Source organism: Tetrao urogallus, assembly GCF_951394365.1.
Source record: "Tetrao urogallus genome assembly, chromosome: 7".
Classification (NCBI taxonomy): Eukaryota; Metazoa; Chordata; class Aves; order Galliformes; family Phasianidae; genus Tetrao; species Tetrao urogallus.
This window is the reverse complement of record NC_136820.1, coordinates 27,975,071-27,985,013: the sequence shown is the minus strand read 5'-3', so window position 1 is coordinate 27,985,013 and position 9,943 is coordinate 27,975,071. Positions and strand designations below refer to the sequence as shown.

At 45.0% G+C, this 9,943-nt stretch overlaps 1 protein-coding gene across 2 annotated transcripts; it reads left to right on the top strand.

Annotated features, from left to right (window-relative positions):
• Positions 1 to 1,001: 1,001 nt before the first annotated feature.
• Positions 1,002 to 9,662, top strand: ASB4 (ankyrin repeat and SOCS box containing 4; the record flags this gene model as incomplete). Of its 2 annotated transcripts, none has more annotated exons than XM_079538230.1 (5): positions 1,002 to 1,278; positions 4,371 to 4,670; positions 7,455 to 7,945; positions 9,153 to 9,266; positions 9,474 to 9,662. In XM_079538230.1, 5 exons carry the CDS (start codon positions 1,065 to 1,067, stop codon positions 9,660 to 9,662), a joined length of 1,308 nt encoding a protein of 435 aa, XP_079394356.1. The 2 variants fall into 2 exon arrangements, with proteins under 2 accessions (XP_079394356.1, XP_079394355.1); XM_079538229.1 differs by having other exon boundaries at positions 1,113 to 1,278; positions 7,455 to 7,948.
• Positions 9,663 to 9,943: the final 281 nt, after the last annotated feature.

Genomic DNA, 9,943 nt, shown 5'->3' with positions numbered 1-9,943 from the left:
AGCAGATGCATATGTGAGCCACTTCTACATGAGGCATCGTAACAGCTCATGTTGGCTGAGTCATGGGTTTGCATCCACACAGACCGGTGGTGACACAGGGACAGGGCTGGCACAATTAGAAAATAAAGGGGGGAGGTGTTCAGTGGTTGCTGGGATTGTGAGACAGAGGGCGGAGTGGCTGGGGGATACAGAGTATTTAAATGTATATAGGGTGGGAGGACTAAACTGTCTATAGAGCTGTGTGGCCTCTTCAGCTTGCACAAGTTCATTTGCAGAAAGGCTCTGTGGTGTTTGATGGGGTGTTTGACCCCATCCCATCCTGCAATCATACACCTCTGCAGTATTTCTCCTTCTGGGGGCACTTCCACCTGCCACTGCTATGGTCTCTGAGCAAACTGAGGCACTCCTGCTGCTCAGGACGTTATAGTGGGGACCGGGCTGGATCAACACAGCCATGCTCAAGGCTTTACATACTAGGGCAGCTGTGAGCTCTGCATACTGGGGGCTCTAGTAGAGGCCCGGTCTCATGGCCAGAGAAATGGAAGCAGGACCAACAGGACCAGTGCTGTCCTGAGAAAAGCAAGATGCTCCCACAGGAAGAGTGCCTTGGGAAGTGATTTTTTCTTTCTGAAATGCATTAGTTAGAAAGCAGTGAGAGCATCACATCCTACTGCCATCAGTAAGTCACCAATAGTAACTATGAAAGGAAATGTGTATTTCTCCTGCTGAGAAACAGCACCCAGGACTAATGTCGTTTAACATAACATGGCAGGAGCAGAGGTTAACCATGTGGCTAATGAAGCTTAATGTGTATAAAACCTGTAGAGAAATTGTTTTTTCTGATGTTATTGCTAGTAAGTCTGTCCTCACTTTCATAAAAAGAGTGTGGTGATATCTCAGAGTGGTATTTTGATGCCTGAAATGCTCTTCATATAAATAGAACAAGCAGATCAGCATGACCAAGTGATAAAATTACCTTCTGGTCTTCAGGAACTTCAGCATGTAACCGCACTATAGGGACCTCAGTGTACCCCTCTTCACAGCACAAACAGATACGTTTGGAAATGGAGGTGGAGGAGGCGTATGAAAAAGGAGAGAATACTCAGGGGAAAATGACTCGAGCTGAAGCTGCAAAATTAGTGAAAAAGAACTTTCTGGAAGCCCTGAAGTCCAATGACTATGAAACACTGGAAGAGCTCTTGAACCAAAAGAAAATAGATGTGGACACGGTGTTTGAAGTGGAAGATGAGAATCTGATTCTGGCATCCTACAAACAAGGTAAATGTGACAGCATTGACAGGACAGGAAGTAGGTGGGCTTGGGGAGTTTTCCAGAAACTGTGGCCTTGTGTCCCTTCTAAAGCTGCAGCATGATGTGGCTCACAGGGAGCGGTATCAGGAGGCTCATGTGGCCACACCACTGCCGGAGGAGAGCTTAGCTGTGCTGCCGGCCTTGGCGGAGGGCAGGCCAGAGAGCAGCACCAGGCTCTGCACCTCCCAGGCACTACTGCAGCCCTAGAGAGCCCTGCAAAGAGGAGACCTTTGCTATTTCCTCACAGAGGATTTGAGTGCAAAGCCCAGCACAGGCCCATGAAGTGAAGTATACAAATTTCTTGCATGTTCTCCATCACATTAACAGAACATTTAGAAACACAAAATATTTAATCTCTTCCTTTTTCAATTTTCAGTAGTGCAAGGAATTCTGCTTAGCTTAGGGGATCTAAAGAAATCCTGTGGGCTTGAATGTTGCTGCTGGGGAGAAGCTGTATTTTTCAAGCTCGCAGAAAGCAAAGATGTGCTAGTTCATCAAACCAGAGGAGTCATCTGGAGAAACAACATAACCAGGCAAGACTTCCCACCTGGTTTGGAATTTACCAAATCCAAACCAGCTGTCAGATACAGAATTTCCAGAAACTTATAATTTAAAACAATGAAACAAATCTGCTTTCTGCTAAAATCAACGTACTTTGTTACCTACTTGATGAAAAGACTCCTCATAGGTATCTGGAAGACAGTAATGACCAGCTTTTGCCAGAAGCTAAGTGTGCGTGGAGATAAATACCAGTCTTGGCAGCACGGCAAATATCCTTTTTTTTTTTCTGTGACATAACAGAGGGACAACATCCCTCCTCTTCACTTTTCCTGTGTTTACCTGATATTTAATGATCAGTCTCTGCTCTTTTGATCACATAAGGGTGAGAATGATTCAGCCAGGAGTTCCCTTGGGGACAGCATCTGAACTAACCCACACAATGATGAATGTACCTTAAAATACATTTTCTTCTGTCCTCAGCTGGCTAAAATGCATTTTGGTTGTGGTTTGAAACTACAGAAGTAATGCTTGGATTTTTAATTGTGGATATTTCAGCAAGAAGTACTAACCTCTCTTTTGGACAAGTCTCTCCTTTTTTCAAATGGTAGAGGGATAAATGTACCCCATGGCCTAAATCACAGCAGTGTATCTGCAGAAGGCGCTCCATCAGCTATCATGCAAATTTTGTTTTCTGGGAGGAGGATTTCCCTAAGGAGCAAATGCTGTTAAGCATTCAAACAGTTTGAGCTTTGCCACAGCCCCAAGATACGAAGGGGAAAGAAGCCACCAGTGGCAGAGGGGCTTTGCTGCCTCTCTTACAAAAGGCCCCCCTTTTGGAGACTATGGCTTCTTTTCACCCCAACAAATAGGTGAGTTGAAAGACGCCCCCATATGGGCTGTTCCAGCTGCCTGCCCAGTGCCAGGTCTCATCCCTTTGGGATCAGGGATGTCTGTGGCTCTGGGCAGAGGACGTAGGAGATGCTCCTTCAGGATGTCTGGTGTGGAGTGTGCACCACTCACTCACAACAGCACAAAGGAGATAAAGGGGGATCTCAGATAGGAAAACTATGGCTGTGTGATGGGATAACTTAGCTTTTAAGGATCACTTTCCTACCATTACATATCATTTATGGCTCACATATATATACATTTTTGGCCCCCCCAGGCTGAACTCAGTGTAGGATCAGGTTGGTTACAAGGAGAAAAGCAAAATGTGAATCTAGGTGGGGAAATGACTTAAGAGACTTGCTATGCTGTGTGTGTAGACTCCGGGATATAGCACACCTACTTTGCACCAAGCTTGGGGGCATATGATGAAAAAGTTTTTCTCTCTGCCAACAGCAGTCTACCTCTTTCCTCTCTCCATCTCTCTTCCCATCTAATATAGTGCACATGAAACTGTAGATGTATCTGTCTGAAATGAAGGTGGAAAATATAGAGCTCAAGACTCAAAAATTAAGGTCTGAATTAATTTGGCCTCATTACACATCTGTAGTACTCTCTTTACTTTAAATTATTATTTAAAGTACTTTAAATAATAACGTTTACCAGAAACTTGCCCGAGGAGATAAATTAAACCAACAACATTTTATAGGCACATACTAGCTAAAAAGCAGCTGCTATACTTCAAAAATAAATATAGAAAAGGATAAAATGAAGTTTTAGTCTTCTCCTGACCTTCTGCAGTACTATCATAGTTTTCTTTTTTAAAGCAACCGATCATAGTAATCATTTCAAAGACAGTCTCTATGCAGTCATGGAACATGTAGAAGTATCTTGGGAACAAATATTAAAGTGTTCTTTGATCTTACACATGTTTCTAAGTGTATTTACGCAGGTTTGTAAGAATACTTTGAAGTTTTCTGACAAAAATCTGAACATTTTGGAGCCAAATTTCATGCTGAACTGCATCTGCTTCCATTTGGCTCTTTCACCTAAATCACACCAGCATCAGAACTCCTCACTCCATGCCCCCCATGGGTAATAGCTGGCAGAAGGGCAGGGACACTTTGCCACATTGCCACATTGTTGGAGATCATCTTCATGCAGTGCATCACTGGGAGTACAAATCCAGCTCCTTGAACATGTGCTCTTGCAGTGTCCCATGCAGAAACAGCAGCATGAGCTATTCATTGAGTCACAGCCCTAAGCAGATTCAACATTCTTATTCCAATACCACCTTTGTTCAGCTGTTGGCAGATTGAAGAGTCCGTTTCCAACATATTTTTGGGGTGATGGTATTTCAAATGCTCTGAGCTTTTTTTAAAGATTATTATTCAGTCTACAGAGGTCACTAGAAAAACAAAAGCTGCCTTCATTACATCTACATGGGAGTTATCACTCCAAAAGGCAGACTATTCAGCACACACAGTGGAAGTACCTAATGAAAGTGAAGTTATGCTTGAGAGAACTTTGTGTGCACTAAGCTCTAGCTGGTAAAATTACAGCAAATTAAACCAAAGCTCCGATCTTCCCTTCCTCCTCAATTGTTCTCAGTAGATGGATAATGCAAAGGAAAATCTTAGCCAAGGATGGTAACACTTCTCTGTTTTGTACAGGATACTGGCTGCCTAGTTACAAATTAAAAATATCCTGGGCAACTGGACTTCATCTGGCTGTCATGTATGGGCATCTGGAGAGTCTTTCAGTCCTGCTCAATCACAAAGCGACGATCAACTGCCGGCCCAATGGGAAAGCCGCAATCCACATAGCATGTGAAACAGCAAATGTTGAGTGTCTCAAGATCCTCTGCAACCATGGGGCCAAGCTGAACTGCTTTTCAATGAGTGGGCAGGCGCCCTTGCACTTCTGTACAACACTAACCTCCATTCCTTGTGCCCAGCAGCTGATTTGGAGAGGTAAGGGAAAGTTCTGGATGGTTTCTGTGGTCTTTCCTAGGAGGCATGTTTCCAAGTCCTTGTATATTTATCCTTCCCACCCACCGCTGACTTGCCTGTTCATCTCCGACTCCTTTTCCCCATCTCTTTGACCAGCTGAAGTTTCTTCTCTCTCTCCCTGTCCATGGCCACCAGCCCTTGCTCCAGGATTGGTTCCCATTCCAGCCCACTGCCTGATCAGTCCCCAGCAGCAGAGCTCCTCTGAATCAGGGAATTCTTTTTCTCTACTTTTTTTTTCTGTCTTTCTCATCTAGATTTACTACTGAAAGGCTCTCACATTAAAGTGCACCCCTAGCTTCTTCTTTCTTGCACAAATTTCCTTGTTCTCCATAAATTCTTCCACCCACTTGTGTTTTAAGACCTAGCCCTGACAAAAGAAGTGTAGTTTTTCATACTGTCTCTTAGTTTGCCAGCAGCCAAATTCTCACATCTCTGTAGGAAATATAGGAAAAAGGCTATTATATAAGATTTTGTTTTCCTGAAGCTAGATATGTTATATCTCTGATTGGCTGTAGCAAATGAAGCTATGAATAGATGCAATTCACAGATAAATATATTGATGTCCCTTCTACTGTGTCCTTAACACAAGGAAGCTGACTCTGGACTTTTAAAGACAGATATAAAGGGTATAGCAAAGTCAGGCAGCTCCGAGTCCTGAGTTACAAATAGACAGATTCCCTTATTTGTCACACTGCGCCACAACAAACACAGATACCTTTAGCTTTTTGCTACATATGTTGTTAATGAAAGCTTCTCTTGAGATGCAGAGACCAAGTATGATTTGTGGGTAAGGGGATCTGAAACTACAAATGAATAACCACATTGCATTACTTCTGCTGAGAAGATATATATTATTTCGTTTGTTAGAAAGGAAAATAAATGCTGCCAGTTATATCCTGCCCAAAGCAAAAAGGCCTGACAGCAGGAGCTGCTTTTGCTACCATAGAAAAGCTTAAAAGTCGAATGTACTGTTACAAAATGCAGCAAATGAAAGGATGTGTTCTGCAGGCTTTCTCCACCCACCTATCAGCAAGCAAATAACAGTGCTTTGCAAGCCACCCTCTTTTCCTAAGCGCTCTGTAAACTTGAATTTCTATGTGAGCTAAAAGCAGGCAAACAAAAATGGGCACAGTCTGGAGCAAATCGTGGCAGGTGTGTGCATGCAGCACCACCCAAAAGCTGTCAGCAGGTGTTTGCTGATGCCCTGAGCTGAGGTTTCCAGAGGTACCTCCTATCCCACCATCTGCACGCGGTGGTATCACACCAGGTCAGTTCAGGCAAAGGCAGTTCAGCCCTTTCTGGCTTGGGCAACCGGCCAGCCAGGCAGAGCTCTTCCCAGATTTGTTTACCACCTCCGAGCTTATGTTGCTGATACACTCACGGACATGTAACGTGAGTAACACCCAGCTGGGTTTAAAGGGATTAGCACGCAGCCCAGCGGTAATTTCTGACTCCTCTGTCTCCCTCTCAGTCATTACTCCTCAGTCTTAGTGTAGTTTGGCCATGTAAGGGCTACTTGGCTGGAGAGGAGCAGCCACACAGCTTGCTCTTGCTCTTGCATGAGCGCTTCATCAACTGCTTGCCAAAGCTCAGGGTTCGAGGAGCAGCTCTCGGCCACCCAGCTGCCAGCATTGACTTCCACACCTTCCACCACTGGAACAACCCCCTGCCCTCCCCAGCCTGCTGGGTCTGCTGTACCCTGAAACGTAACAGTATGTATACACACAATGTGTACACTACAAATATATGTTTCATACTGCAGTTTTTCTTTGCTCCAGGGAATGGGGTCTTGCCAACCTTTCCTCTGTTCTAATAAGCAGTGTTCAGTATTCTTTCCCTCAGTAATTTGCATTTCTTTAGAGCAAATTGCTGATAGCTGGAAGAGACGAGGGAACGTCCTGCCGAGCGGGCGGGAGCCCAGAGGCCTGCGCTGCTTCGGCGGAAACCTCGTCAACTGCAGCTCGGGGCCCAGGCCTGTCCGTCCGTCTGTCCTGCGGCAGCTCTCGTGTTGAGCAGCAGATGGCGATGTTGCTTCAGCAACAGGGGTATAAATTAGGTGCAAGCAGACTTGTTGCACTGCGGAGTCGAAGAATCATTAAGGCTGGAAAAGACCACTGAGATCATCTAGTCCAACCCCAACCCACCCCACCATGCCCACTGACCGTGGCCCTCAGTGCCACATTCACACGCTCCTTGATCACCTCAAGGGACGGTGTCTTCACAACCTCCCTGGGCAACCTGTGCCAATGTACCATCACTCTTTCACCAAAATCTTTTCTAATATCCAACCTGAGCCCTGTTAGCAGCTCAGAAACAGGACTAGACCCTCAGATAGGGAATCCCTCCCTGCCTTCCTCCCTTCTTCCCTTCCTTCCTTTTTCAAGTATCATTTATGGAATAGGAGTAGTGATCTCATTTTCCCCCTGGTTCTTTATAGCAGAAAGCACTTTAGAAATAGATTTGAACCTGAATGCTGCTCCAAAACTATGTTTAGGTAAGGTGTTCTATCAGCTCAGGGTCAATCTATGACACTGGGAAAGGGATCCAAGAATCTGAAGTTTTTGAGGGTTTCCCAGAGGCCTAAGAAATGCAGAATCCACATCTCTTACTATTTGCATTACTACAAGCATCTTTCAAGATAAATGTCCGTCCGCACCATCTCCTTGGGTAGCACAGCTCTAGCACAGAGGTGTCTGAACCAGGATTTTGTGGCCTTGACTGTTTCCCATAATCTTTCCTTATCAGGAGCCAACGTGAACATAAAAACCAACAACCAAGATGAGGAGACCCCTTTGCACACTGTTGCGCGTTTGGGTATCCCCGAGCTCGTGGCTTTCTATGTGGAACAAGGGGCGCAGGTCGATGCTCTCAATGCCCACATGGAGACCCCCCTGGCTTGTGCAGTCTACTGGGCCCTTCACTACAAGGACCAGACATACAGCCCCGACCACCACCTCATCTGCCGCATGCTCTTAGACTACAAAGCTGAAGTGAACACTCGTGATGAGGACTTCAAATCTCCACTCCACAAAGCTGCCTGGAACTGTGATCATGTACTGCTTCACATGCTGCTGGAAGCAGGAGCAGAAGCCAACATCATGGATGTCAATGGCTGTGCACCCCTACAGTATATCATAAAAGTGACATCTGTGAGGCCAGCTGCCCAGCCTGATGTCTGCTACCAGCTGCTACTGAATCATGGAGCAGCCAGGATATATCCCCTGCAGTTCCACAAGGTTAAAGATGGTTTTGTACAGAGCAAAGAGATGGAGAGAGAGGATGACTTGAACAGGAGAGAGATGAGAGAGCCAAACCTCAGAATCTGATAATATTGGGATTTGCAGGAGTCCTATGAACTATAGTCCCAGAATGCCCAAAATCTTGTGAGATGACCTGTTGTAAGACTGGTATCATTGTTAATGACAGAAACTTGATGCAGATCCAATTTTCATTCCCAATCAGTCTGAAAATACAAAGTCTAAATGTTGGCTCAATTTTTCAGAACTGATTGACGTTACCATTTCAGAAAATCTACATGCTTTCATCAAACCTTGCTCCAAATATACTTAACTGGGTTGTAGGAAATGTATATTTTGTTGCCTCTATCAAAGACTGGAAAAAAGATAAGACGGTTCATTTTGTCCATTCTGACCTTTAAAAATACAAATCCATTCAAACTGAGATGGATCTCAGTGATGTTTTGGCTTATTCCTGGGAATGAGAGAAATTAAGGGGAATTCCAAATCTGAGCTCATAGCTGATGGGAAAAGAAACAATAATTGCAGGATCCCTCCCAAAGAATTTCTAAAGGTCTTCAATACCCAAAGCACTGTAGTTTCTTACATGAAGCAACAAAGTAAGCTTGCTGTGGTCAGGACTCATTCTCTCATCTCTGCCCTGAGCATAACTGTGCTTCTCCTCCATTGTAAATACAACATTTCAACAAGCCAAGCAATCAGAAATCTTTGAAAAACTGCCAATACTTTGGCTGTACCTTCCTGAGCCTAGACTGAGCTGCTCTGGTTCTGTAGCAAAATTTTTCTACAGTCTGTTTGAGAGCCAGACTTGGGGTCTCCATTTCCTGCCTCCATCTTTCCTCTATTGCATGGAGTGGGGCACAGATCCAATCTATAATTTGCTATCTGTACAATATGCAGCATGGTGTTTAACCCAGGGGGATGCTCTACAGCTTTGTTTATGAAAGTCTGCCTGTGGTGTATGTCAAAATTGTACATAGTATGGTGTGAATGCAAAGCATTACTCCATGAATGTGAGTGGGAACAAAGCAGTGAAGATGGGATTGTTTTTTCCAGCACCAACTGCATCCTATCCTATGTTTTAAATGTGTACATTTTAGTGTGTCCTTATGCTCTTCTCGCCAAGCAGACAGGCCGGCCCCAGGTTCTTGGTGGTACTTATGATCCCTGTATATCCTGCCTACAGGTGCTACAAGCCTGTCATTCCTACCCCAGGGCTGTGGAGGTGGTCGTCAACACCTATGAACACATCAAATCAACATCAAAGTGGAAAGCGGCCATACCTGATGATGTCTTTGAGGTAATCTCTTACTGGGTTGCAAAGGAGTAAAATCCAAGCTTGATATTTATTATCCTTATCTGGCCACAGGAAAATGAGTATGCTTTTGAAAGTGAGTAACATAGCAGGGCAGCTCTATGGGCTTTTCCCTCCTGGTGAGATGTGTGTGTTGGGAGGTGGAGAGAAGCTCAGTGCCCTGAACCACTCATCTTGTTTTGCGTTTTACAGCGGCACCAGGATTTCTACGACTCCTTATTCAGTGTGTGCAGCAATTCACCACGGTCCCTCATGCACTTATGCAGATGTGCTATTCGGATGACACTGTCAGAACGATGCCACCGAGGCGTCCCCTTGCTCTCCATCCCACTGTCCATGAAGAAGTACTTGCTGCTGGAACCCGAAGGAATAATCTACTGAGCCAGTGCCCTGCTGCTGCCTGCATCTTCATGGAATTGCAGGCCCTGTGCTCACACAAACCTTCACTTCTGTGTGGCCTGAGGGCTGGCTGGCATTCACTGGCCCTCCTCAGAGCCTCCTTGGAGAAGCAGAGTTGGAAAGGCACAACCAAATGAACACATCCCTCAATGCTTTGTTGAGCCTAGCATAAACAACCCAAGCAATGATGCTTCCATTTCTATCAGTATTTATTCCACTGTCTGATATGGTTAGATTCAATCTGAGCAGCCCTTAGTACTGTT